Source organism: Myotis yumanensis, unplaced genomic scaffold (assembly GCF_028538775.1).
Source record: "Myotis yumanensis isolate MYYU_CA2020_CCGP unplaced genomic scaffold, mMyoYum1.0.hap1 SCAF_6, whole genome shotgun sequence".
Taxonomy (NCBI): Eukaryota; Metazoa; Chordata; class Mammalia; order Chiroptera; family Vespertilionidae; genus Myotis; species Myotis yumanensis.
Window position 1 is genome coordinate 48,952,181 of NW_027223757.1, and position 13,388 is coordinate 48,965,568.

General features: G+C 34.9%; 1 protein-coding gene across 4 annotated transcripts in view; it reads left to right on the forward strand.

Annotated features, from left to right (window-relative positions):
* Window positions 1-12,131, forward strand: part of EPHA7 (EPH receptor A7) — a 173,490-nt gene extending 161,359 nt beyond the window's left edge. For all 4 annotated transcript variants that reach the window (XM_070418060.1, XM_070418061.1, XM_070418062.1 and 1 more), the window contains exons 15-17: window positions 5,049-5,242; window positions 6,452-6,607; window positions 8,584-12,131. In XM_070418060.1, the coding sequence (XP_070274161.1) occupies window positions 5,049-5,242; window positions 6,452-6,607; window positions 8,584-8,698 (465 nt within the window). In that variant the 3' untranslated portion in view covers window positions 8,699-12,131. The remainder of the gene's footprint in view (window positions 1-5,048; window positions 5,243-6,451; window positions 6,608-8,583) is intronic.
* The last annotated feature ends 1,257 nt before the right edge of the window (window positions 12,132-13,388 follow it).

Genomic DNA, 13,388 nt, shown 5'->3' on the forward strand with positions numbered 1-13,388 from the left:
GATAAAAGTCTAAGTGATGAGTGCGTTTGGCAGAGGCAAAGTTGTTACTATTTGACAGGTGTCAGTGTCAAAGATTCCATGGGCTGTCAAAACGAGAGCAAACAAATCCTTGGGGCAGAGAAAGAGAAATATTGATATTCCCTAGACACTCAGGAGAGTTTCATTTCTTTTGACACCCTCCTTCTGTACCAGATTCAAACATAAAGGGAATGACAGGAATATAAGATAACTTAAATTCAAGTTTACCTAACTTCTAAAAACAAATAATAGAAATAGTTAAGAAAACAATAAATAGCTTCAGTTTTCATTTTTGGAATTCTCTAAGTTTTCTTGAAAATTAAATATCATGAAGATATCATAAGTATATCATGAATTAATAAATATTTTATCAATTAAATTAAATGATATCTAGAATAAAGCTTTGTTCTGATGTAGAACTTTTAGCGCATCTTTTTTTAATTTTGAAAATCTTAATTGTTAAATTCAGACACAAGTTTATGTAATAGTAAGAGCTTTCCTATGCCGTTCAGTTTTGGTAATGAATTTGATGTTTATATTCCTCTTATAGGGAAATATTTATTATTTCATAAGTTTATTGTTAAAGTGCTATTTGAGCAGTTATATACAGTATCCCAAAAAATGTATACACACTTTAAATGATTATAAAGTCAGTATTTATTAACATACAGTTCATTTTGACAATTTAAAAGAATCTACAGAAATGAATAATATTGTTTTACAATTCCTGTTTTCAAACTGATGACTGATCCACTGATAATGAAAAGCAATTGAATCACAAACATCAAGAATCATTTTGTTTAGTATTTGTGCACCCTTAATTCATCAACTGTTGCTGGTTTTGTACCGTAAACTTTATCTTTTATGTGGCCCCATAAAAAAGTCTATTAGATAAATTTTCTTTATTCAAAGCTTAGTCTGGCTTCACCCATTATTTCAAATCAGTTAAACCTGAAAAGGAGTAAAAATTGAGTTATCAGCTGTTAAAGTGTGTATATCTTTTGGGGGGATTACCTATATGTATAATCTTCAATACAAAAATGGTGAAAATCCTGAATAATTTAAAATAATTCTATTCTGGTAAAAAAAATTCTCTAGCTAAAAGCTTTTTATAAACTTGGAGTCTCTGCTAGGAATTCATGGAGAGGATTGAGATCTCTAAAACCTCTCATGCATATGGATATCCTGTGTATCAGAGAATATATTGTGTTTTTCTGGGAAGTTTGCTTTCACCAGATCTTCAGATATATTACCTTTCTAATTAGCCTAAATTGATTTATTAAGTGAATCAATTCACTTTATAGTGTTTAAGTTTAGTTGCTAGGAATTTGCCAGGAATGTAGAAAGCCCCCAACTATCAAATGCTTTAGATTATGAAAGCCTTTAATAAGATGCCATGAAAATAAGCAGTAAATTGATGGTTATGTTTATAAGCAAGTTCACAAAATTCCAGGCTGAATGCTGAATCAAGGGAGGTTTCTGTGATCACGCTGCAGAAATAGGAAAGGGCTACTGTAGAAGTCAGTGAGGTAGAGAGTTCCTTGCCAGGGGGGTTTAATTACACTTTTGACATGTGTGTGATCAAGAAAAACTTGGGAAAAGATAACATGCATTGGTGTAGTGACACCCACACCCAAATGCTTTATGACTCAATTAACACTGGCATGAATGCTCGTAGTATTTTTGTGTACTTATAACTTCCTTGAATTTTCACCAAATGGAAGCAGTTAGAATCTTATTTTTTGCTATTAAAATCAAAGCTGATCATTCTCAATAAGTTGCCACTTTTCATTATTTTTAAAGAATAAAATCTGCAAATTTTTGGCCTTTCCATAATGGCCTTTCAGAGAAAAATCTTTATATATATAAAATGTAGTCAAAGGTAACAGATATTATAGAAATTGAAAATACTCATAATTGGCATTCACAGAAGATAGCTTTGCATTGAATTTATGTCTTAGTTTGAATAAAAGTTTTACACTCATATTTTGAAATTTTTCATTGTACAGATTCAATTGTTTTTTCTGTGCATAGTACTCAACAAAGTTATTTTTTCTTACTTTGAGTTAGGCCAATACATTTTTAATTTTACTAGCAAATGATCATAAGGATAATGAAGAATGAGCTTCCATAAAGATATAGGACATAAAGATAAATTCTTAAAGTGTTTCATTTTAGAACACTTAAGAGCTTTGAAAATATAATACATGGTAACTAAATTTATTTTCAACTAAATTGGGAGCCCTCAATTTTTTTCTTTTAAAAGTCACCACTAATTTATGTCTCTGTGGGTTTTTTATATTAATATAGAAACAAAATTGTGATTTCTTTAAACTTTGCCATAATCCCTTAAGTGAGGTCTGAAGCACTTAATTGTGTAAAATGTGGGTTATGTTATATGAGGTTAATGGTATGAAAATGGGCATGAGCAGAGAACAGAAACCAATCATGTTATATCCCATGTTGAGTGAATACAGGCCCATTATCATGGGTGCTGCTTTTTCTCTTAATTACCATGGTCATACTACAATCATACTGAAACACTTCTCAACCAGCAACTTTTGTGTTTATTCCTAAATATGTTTTTACAGTACATGCCGAAGTACTCCTGTTGTATCCCAGTGGATTTTTATGGATGGTATTTACCCTAGTCTCATTTCACAGGGAACTATGTAGAATTAGAAATTGCTTATGAGGTTTTTTCTTTGACTTTTATTAAATACTAAGGCTAGATCTGGACAGGCAAAACCAAGGTATGTATGGCAAACTGTGCTCTGGCCAGGCCGAGGTTCCCAGAAAGCATCTCTTGTGCTCCTATAGGTGAGGCATGATAGTTACTGGGGCCCTTAGAGCCCCAAATTGATTCCCAGTTCAGAGCATCTCTTATTTTAAATGTTATATATTGCTTCTGCTCCTTTAAAAATGTGTAAACCACTGTTGTGTCTTTGAGAGCTACAAGTTTCATTTTGGATTATGATACATGTTGTTTCTTTGCTTTAATGGTAGGAATCATGTCATTCCTATGATGCAATAACACAACTGCAGAGGTTTATTAACTATTTTATTCCTGTAAGAGTCTTTAAGGGCATTATACTGTGTTTATTGGCACAAAGACTTAAGAATTTCTTGGGTTCAAAACTAAAGAGACCTCTGGGAGAGATGTTGGAAAGTATTGTGTCAGAAAGAGTCCAAGTATAGGCCTGTCACTGGACTGTACAAAGCCACATGAAATTGTTTGCATTTGAAAGTTTTTTTTAATTAATTTCCCCTATAGCTATATACTTGTGATCTTTTCAGAGTTATCATTTGTGTGTGTGTGCTTATGTGAGGTAGGAGATGCCTATGGAAAGTCCAGATGAAGATGATCTATAAGACACAGTGATCAGAAGAGAATGTGGGCTGAGGATGGTATACTCACAATACTTCTCAAAATTTACTGCAATTAAGTTAATCTATTTACCTTTTAAACTTCCTCAATTTGCATATATGGATATTTCTTAAATTCAAGTGGATTCTTTGTTTCTTTTCCAAAGGATTTTCTCTAAAAACTGTTGATGCCAGCTACTTTATTAATGCCATCCTACAACCTTTTTACATTTGAATGTGCTATTCTTGAATGTCAACAAGCATCTTAAGGATATGATTCCCTACAAATACTAACTTTATCAGCATTTCTTAAAGCCAGCATTTGGGTTTATTTTCTTCAAAAACTCAAGGTCACCTCTTTTGTTTGTCAGTTTTTCTTATATTTCTACTGTTACCTTAGTATTAAAGGATTTGTTAATCCCCCTTGAATATTATAATGTTTTGCAAATTCTTATTTGTAGTCTTTGCCTTTCTATTATTTTTCTTGTGTTGCTCAGATTTATAACAATTTCTGATTTTTAAGATCTATTTTTTCATTCCATATAAATAAATAAAAATAAGTCTGAATAAGTAATTTTTAGACTTTCTGATTGCCCCATACAAATGTTTATAGAAGCCTATTTTTTATTAACATTCAAAGCTTGATATACTCGTAAATGTCAGTTTAGGCTGTTATGTATAAACTAGAGGTCTGATGCACAAAATTCGTTCAAGAGTAGGCCTTTCTTCCCCTCGATGCTGGCACTGGCTTCCCTCTAGCACCCGGGACCCAGGCCTTCCTCTGGACGCTGGCAGACACCCAGGACTTGGGCTTCCCTCGCAGCACCAGTTTTGTCCAGAAGGTTGTCCAGAAGGACGTCCGGTCTAATTAGCATATTATGCTTTTCTTATGATAGATGGGCAGGGATATTCTGATAAAAGTATAACAACCAGGACTCTGGGTGGGAAAGCCCTGATTTGTAACCTTTTTCAATTTCCTAGTGTAACCCTTTCTCCCACCCCACCACCACCCCCCGCTGCCCGCTTCCCCAAAGCCCATTTCAGCCTGGCACTGTGAGGTCACTAAACTTGGAGTTGCAAGGTGATTTAATCACCTTCTTGAACCAGTACAAATTGGCTTCAGCATATAACACTAGTATACTTTCTAAACATATAAGCTTCATATTATTTAAAACAATAATGTACTTGGTAATATTTACTGTCATAGTACCATTCACATATTTTGATATCTTGTTTAAAAATGCAAAAAGTGAAACTTTTAGGGATTCATTGTTGGGCAACACAGAACTTCCTCTTACAACTTGAAAAATCTGGGCAAATATGTACATGCCCAGCCACATACGAGTAAAGTAGTTTCATAACATATTCCCTTTTGAAAACTTCTGGGATGACATTTTAAAGGTTTTCCATCTGTTGTCACCTGCGTGAACTTAATCGCTGTTCCCCTTTGCTGAATTGACTAAAAAATGTCATCACATCTTGCTCATGCACCCCCGTCATAGCAGGCTTAATATTTATGAATGTATGGGTGTGGGGGGGGGGGAGTCTTTTGCGAAGTGGTGTGGCTCACTTTTATCAGGATAAGTCACTTTGCCTACTGGGCAATTCATTTAATTACCAGTGAACCTCAATCGGTAATGTGTTGAATATCCTTTTGGCTGTAGGTTATAAAAGCGATAGAAGAAGGCTATCGCTTGCCGGCGCCCATGGACTGCCCCGCGGGCCTGCACCAGCTCATGCTGGACTGCTGGCAGAAGGAACGCTCCGAAAGGCCAAAGTTTGAGCAGATAGTTGGAATTCTGGACAAAATGATTCGAAACCCAAGTAGTCTGAAAACACCCTTGGGAACCTGCAGTAGGTAAGAAATACCTGAGGCAATGGAACCTGGGAGGAATTGATATGCTCACACGAACCATTTATCTCCTCAGGCCCATCCCAATGGCCAATGGACATGTGTCTTACATTATAAGTCCATAATAAACATATTGTGTTTACCATTTTTATTTTTTTATTTTCAGATAGCTTACCTCAATTGAATTAGTGTTTAAAGAGACCTACTAATTATATTGTGTGTGTGTGTGTTTCCTTAAAAATTATGATAGATATCAGTGGCTGCCATTTAGAAAAGAAAATTAAATTGAAATTTTGTGATTGGGTGGCATTTCACATTTTCAAATCATTTCTATTTATATTATTATTATTGTTAGGCTTTGTATTACCAGTACCCTAGTTTGTGACCTATTATCTATTTTATTGTTTTGCTGTGAGTTATGTAAAAGGACTCTCTGAAATTCACATTTGTAAAAGTAATTCAGTACATGATTAAAGAGGTATACCAGTTAAAAAGTGTCTGATGGGGGAGAGGGGTCAAGCGGGGGAAAAGGAGACATGTAAAACTTTAGACAATAATTTTTTTTTTTTAAGTAAAACGTGTTACACACACAAAAAAATAAATAAATAAAATAAAAATTGTCTGAAACACGCCATTCTTTGAACTTGACTTCCTCCATTGTGATGCATACTAGTAGTTATTCAACTTCAGCTGCCAGGTAAACCCAATGCTCTGGTCTGCACTGGAGGTCAGTCAGGCCCTTGTGGAGGTGTGTGAACTCACACGGTCTCAGAAGGGTGCCCTCAGTACAGTGGTACATAATGTTCTTAATAGCACCCTCCTGGTCTAAACAAGTCAGTCCACAGCCAGATGTGCTTCCTTTACTCACACTTACTTTTAGAGAAGCAAATGAACAAATATTTACTGATCACAAATACTGCTGGCTGTACTTTTAAAAATGCAGGGACGATGCAATCTGGTGGTCATGAAACATAAATAAAATATAAATTTTGGAGTCTGCAGTAATTGGGTAACCTTATGCATTATATTTTATTAGTATATCCATTTATTTTAATATTTACATGTTTACATTTTACATTTATATTATTTTAATATCAATTAAAATGTGTACTTTGATTCTATATGTCCTTATTTTGGGATAGGACAAGACATTTTTTCCCTTAGTAGTTCATGGAAAAAAAAATGTATTTTTCTGTTGTTTTTTTTCTTATTTAGGCCAATAAGCCCTCTTCTGGATCAAAACACTCCAGACTTCACTACATTTTGCTCAGTTGGAGAATGGCTACAAGCTATTAAAATGGAAAGATATAAAGATAACTTCACAGCAGCTGGCTACAACTCCCTTGAATCAGTTGCCAGAATGACAATTGAGTAAGCTTAAACTTGTTAAATTATATTTGGGAATGTATTTACGTACAATTCAAGCTGTAGACAGTAGAGGTATGTTAAAGAGGTCTGAACTATAAAACAAGGGAGAAAAGTATCTCTTTAGTAAGTACTTACTATGTGCCAGGCATTATCCTAAATAGACCTTTTAACATAAACAGTATTTTTTTTAACCCCCACAGCAACAGTTTTATTATGTCAATAGTTTCTCATACAACCAGGCTAAGGCTCAGTGAACTGAAATATTTTCCCCAAACTAGCTCAGCTAGTTAAGTGGTAGGTAATTTGTCTCCATAGCTGGTGTTCTAAACATCATTCAGTGAGACTTCCTTTTTCATTAACCACTGTATCATTTAAGTTCCTAACCTTTCCTCATTGCAACTAAGGATTTCTTTCACCACATTTGTATCCGACATTAAAAATCTCAAAGTTTCAAACCCAATGCCAAAATGCATTAGGACATTCAATACGATTATTTTCTGAAGAGGTCAAAGGAAGCTTAATTTAATTTACTGTAACTAAGAGCTTAGTTTAACTTACCTTTTGGAAAGTGTGTGAATAATTGCATCAACATTTTTTTAACCTTAAGAATCACCTGATAAAACAACTTTGAAATTGCTATGACCTGGAAGTAAAAGTGAATTTTCTATTTTGGCTCCATCACTGATTATGTGGCCTTATGAAATCTATTTAATGTATCCCAAACTTAGCTTCCTTGGCTGCTGCATAACACTTATGGGTGATGCAATTCCTGTCAGTCAGTGTGTTTGAAAATGGGTAATAAGGTAGTGAAGACCTGGTTGGCGGGGGGGGGGGGGGTGTTAGGAGCTGGGAGGAGAAGGTTAAAGGGGGGAAAATGGGAGACATCTGTAATACTGTCAACAATATATATATATATATATATATATATATATATATATATATATGTATATATAAATTCTGATATAAGAAAAATGTTTTAAAAAGTGGGTAACAACCTTGAAGGTTTTATATTTGAGGGTTCCATTTTACGTGCTGTTGTGTGAATGGCTTCACATTTTTAAGATGAGATGAAGGCCAGCAATCAGACACTGCTTTCTGACATGTCAGGAAATGGAGTGTGCATGAATTTAAGAATGTACATGCTATCTGGTCAAGTTTTCTGCTAGTCACCTCGTGAGTAGAGCTGGCATAATTATGCCTGTCTCCCCAAAGTCACCTACACCCCTGAAAGACTGTGTCTCAGCCTTATTAAACCACTGCTATGAAATAATGCAGGGCTGTCCTGTTGCTGTATTTTAGGTGCTTGAATACCTAAGCTCAATCCTAATGGCTATTCGCAAAGGTAAAAGTACATACACAGATCCAGTTAGCTTATGTCAGATTTAAGCTATTAAACATGGGTAATGGGTATTGTACTCTTTACATAATATTTATTTCTGAAATGTAGTCAAATGGTTGAACTGAACTGAAAGTAAGTATACCAATAATATTCTCAGCATTACTATATACTTAAACTCAGTATAAACTTTTTTATGATCATTGATGAATCTTGATCCTCCTCCTTCTCCTCCTCCTCCTCTTCCTTCTCCTAGAGTCCAGAAGTATCTCTATTCATATTACATTTTATTTTAATAATTAATATTTTAAACTCCACTCAGGTTCAAGAATACAGCATTTCAAATAACATTTCCTAATCTTACCTTAAATTAATAATAATTTTAAGACATCATTTCTTATATAAAATTTCAAATCACTTTGAAAGGAATTTATCCTGGCAGCTTGAGAGCTGAGCAGTTAAGTTTTCACAGAGGAGAATGCTGATGCCACGGCCAATCTGACCCACTGCAGGAACATGATCATAATACCCAAGGGCTCTACGATTAGATACACAGATTATTTAATTGAAGAGTTGATGACAGTTTAGCACCAAATACAGTCTTGGTAAGGCAACTAATAAAAAATGCATTTGTCTTTTGCAGGGACGTGATGAGTTTAGGGATCACACTGGTTGGCCATCAAAAGAAAATCATGAGCAGCATTCAGACTATGAGAGCACAAATGCTACACTTACATGGAACTGGAATCCAAGTGTGATCAGCGTTTCTCCCTTCTGAGGGAGACTGTAGACTGTGAGAGAACAGTGCTGGCCTTCAGTATGTGCGTAGAATGCTGCTAGAAGACAGTTGATGTCCTGGGTCCTTCCTACAGTGAAGAGAAGATTTAAGAAGCACCTATAGACTTGAACTCCTAAGTGCCACCAGAATATATAAAAAGGGAATTTAGGATCCACCACTGGTGGCCAGGAAAACAGCAGTGACAATAAACAAAGTACTACCTGAAAAACATCCAAACACCTTGAGCTCTCTAACCTCCTTTTTATCTTATAGACTTTTTAAAATGTACATAAAGAATTTAAGAAAGAATATATTTGTCAAATAAAATCATGATCTTATTGTTAAAATCAATGAAATATTTTCCTTAAATATGTGATTTCAGACTATTCCTTTTTAAAATCATCTGTTTATTCTTCATAAGGACTTTGTTTTAGAAAGTTGTTTATAGCTTTGGACCTTTTTAGTGTTACCTATGACACATTACTACTACACTGGGTACTTTTGAAAGAATTTCAAATTAAAAAAAAAAAAACATAGCATGATGGTAGATATCTCTATCAGAACATTGGTGTCCTTTTCTGTGCCGTTTTATTTGCTTATCAGTGCTGTTTGGATATGGTTTGCTAATTGGCAGGTAGTCAAGAAAATTCAAGTTGCCAAGAGCGCTGATATTTTTTAAAAAGAAATTTTTTTGTAAAGAGCAGTCAACACTATCTTTTCAATGAAAAAAGCAATAATGATCCATAAATACTATAAGGCACTTTTAACTGATTGTTTATGGAGGGATTTTACGAGACAGAATTTACTTAAAAAAAAAAGAAACCCACAAAACTCAAATCGTAGGATTTTGACCATAAAGAAGGTATGAGACACTTCACCTAAAGAATCTCGGTGAAGGCAAGTCTCTGAGAGCAAGAACTATCCAGTGTTATCTAAATAGTGTGAGCACATGAAGATTTTTCTCAATACCATGCCACTAGGGAATTTAGGAGAAATAGTTGGCCTATATTTTATGGCCTGTCCTGTTTTAATGCAGTCCAAACACAAGAGGAAAGAATGACGTTTTATATTAGAACTCTGAAGCATGACACGAGGGGCAGTTCACAATTTTCACCTTGCAACACAACGTTGCTGCACAGGATATCACCAACGCAGTTAAAGAAAAGAAAAAATTCTTTTATTTGTGAACATTGATGTGAGAAACTTAGGTGAAAGAACACCTTTGACCATGGAAGGAAGAGGTGAAGGATCTGACTTTTTTTTAAGCTTTATTTATTATTCCATATTATTTGATTACGTGTTAGAATTTCACAAGCAATAATTAAATGTGTCTTTATAGCTATTTCAGGAATGTATAATGTATACATATTGTGAGTACTGCTTTCAAAAGTTATGAAAATCATGAACTACCCCAGAATTGAACTGTTGTACTTCCAAAGAGAATTGGGCTGTTTATAATGATTTTACTAGAGAAAGATCCCAGGGATCGGTCATAATTGGTCTTGTTTGATAATGTGGGCATCCACAAGCAAACAAACACAAGAAACAAACTCTGTAAATGTTCCTTTGTAAAACTTGTAAATTTTATTTATACTGTCTTGTTTTGTACACACATTTCTCTGTAGTGGGCTCTGAATACATTGAAAATGCACTATATTTTTCTATTTTACTTGCAGAGCATCACAGAAGAACAGGTATTTTCAGTGCTACATAATGTGTTTTCCCACATTTAGGACCAAAGATGGCTATAGAAACATTCAAATGGATTGCTTCCCAAGCCCTTCCCCACCTTTTTCCCCCCTCTTTTAAGTCACTGTACAGTGTTATTTGATATTTTAATTTATTTTTTGATTGACTAGAAAAATCATTTTAATTTCACTAAAATGTTTTTTGTCCCTAAGGAAAAATAATCTGTAAAGTAATTTTAATTAGCATAATATAGTCACCTAGACACTTCCATTTGTAATCTTTGTAATAGACTGTAAATATATTTTTGGAACTATGACACAATGTGCTTGAGGGTTATTTTTCAGTGTCTGCAGTGTATACAAGTGTTTATACTCAGTACAGCACTTTACAACTCTAATCAGTAGCATTGGCCTTTGTGAGAATGAATGAAAGAGTTGGAGTGAGTGTTCTTAATTCCGTTTGGGTTCTAGACTCACTGATAATGAAGTTCTTTTCTTGTTCATAGCTTAAGGTGCTTATTTTTTCTATTAAAATTAAATTAACAAAAAGCCATTCTAGAAATAGAAGACATAGTATGGTACATGCAAACGGTGTCTTTCCTGCTTTTTCTAGCACTAGATTTATAGTTGAGTAGTCTTTCTTGAGTAGAAGGGCAGAAGAAAAGTTTTTTTTGAGGTTTTTTTTCAAAAATAACTTTTTCCTTCAGCAATATACCTCATCTGCCTTAAATTTTTTACAGCTCTTTACAGGGAAAGGGGAGAAGGGATGGGAAAGACACACAGCACAACAGGAAGGGTAGGATGACATCGCTCTCGGTTGTAGGTTTCTTTTCCCAACCAACGTTATGATTTTGAAATACATGTATGTGAAAATGATATTCAGAGAAAAGGACGTAACATTGTAATGCTGATTGTAATACTCTTTTCCAGAAAGAGAGGAAAAGGTATAACAGTAAGAATGTACAACTTGCACCTTGAAATCTTTTTTTTTTTTTTTTTTGATAAATTAGTGCTCAGGGGAGGAAAAGTAGAGAGAGTATATGTCAAAAATAGAGTTCAAAAATTATAAAAATGCAAAAGGAAATGGCCTCCTTGCTTTGATAGAGCCGCCTTTTTTAGAACGCTGTCTCCACTTGACGCATGTTTTGCGTTCAGTACTGAAATAAAAGTAACGTTTGTTACATCCGAATCTAACATTTTCTCAGCAATTGGTCTGGGCCTTGTTTACTAGAACTGGTGGTTTATTGATTGTCAGAGCACTATTAGTTAAATCATATTGTATACTTGTGTAATCTACATTAGCTAGTACTATTTAGGACTATATTTTAATTGCTCCTCTTATCCGTGTTTTTAAGACAATTAAAATGGTGTAATTCACCTCTCTTTTTTTATTTAGGTAATGCTGATATTCTCCCTTTTGTTTCCTGAGTAGCCTAGAACTGTGCTACTCACAGATGTGCATGTTCAAATAAATTACTGATGTGTATTTTTTTGCTATATGTGGAGAAATCATGGGGAACTTGGGGCGAGATGTGCTTTTTGTTGGTTGAATTTGTCCCTCCTTGCCTAAGAATTACTACAGGGGTCATCCTTTTATAAGGACGAACTGCTTTTGAACAGTGTCTTCAATGTATCAAGCACAAATAACTCTTTCTTCAACACGAATCATAAGTCTCTTTTTACCAGCTTAAAATAATAAACGAGTCTATTAGACAATGTAAAGACGATCCTGTCTCCAATCATTGGCGGATTCCTTGATGTCCCTTGCTCATTCTTTATTTCCTTACACAGTATCATGAAGGGAGATGTTCAGAGTAAAGGTTTTATTGAAATATTTCAGGAGACCCATCAGAATACAAAGATAATTAATATCCTTTATTTCCCCTCATCTTCTCACACACTGACTTAATTCCACTCTAACCATTACAGAATAACAAAAAATGTCTTCGAAGACCGCCATACTATCCGACATTTTAGTTAAAATGCTTTTTTGTTCATTTTTGAAACTACAACTACATGGAACTAACAAGAATATTTGCATGGGGAAGGTAATATTTCATCATTGGACGCTAATATAAGACAGCAACTTGGAGCATGTTTACACTTAAGATTCTGCAGGATACAAGCATAAGGTCCAGAGCAGGTGGGGACAGTGCGCTATCTGAGGTCTGATTGTGTTTCACTGACACCGACACAGTGATCATTTCAACGTGCACCTGAACTGAAGAAAACTAAACATTCTCTTTATACAGCATCATCATCTTAAGCTCTGCAAGCTCTTGACTATCCAAACATGTTTCAAAAAATGAGATCAGGCAAATGCCAGGTGAGGTGCTATCACTGGTTGTCACACCTGTGATGCTGAGGCTCAGGCTAGGCTGAACTGAAAAGATAACCTTGAAGCCTCGGCTACCCCTGATTATTCAACAAGTAATTCCCTTGTTAAGTTCACACAGTGCAGCCTGAAACAAGGAAGGGCACGCAGATGAGCTCCTAAGTACTGGACTTGTAAATGGCACAAAAATACACTATCCTACCCGCACTCTTTTTCTTCCAAAATTATGAAGCCATTACTAAGTTCTATCACTAAGTAAAAGTGAGATTTCCTACATATGCTGCTCATGGGTAACTACTTTTTGTTGTTCTATATTGTTAACCGCAATGGATATTCAATGTCAGTTTTGAGGAAAGCTGCTGAAAGCAAGACACATACAACAAAGAGGTGATCTGATTTCTAAATGTAAAAGATGATAACTACTGATATTAACAAATGATAACAGACAGTGCATGGTGACTGGCAAGCTTTTGTGATGCACAGAAGGGAACAGCTTCCTCTTGGCTTTAAGTCAGTCCCCTCAGCAGCCCCTACCTGGCTGCTATGCATCTCCATGTAGCTTGAAGAATATGGACAGGAGAATAAAATATTTCAATGGGAATGCTTCTGTGAGCCTCATTAGATGTACATGCTGTAAAGGTGATTTA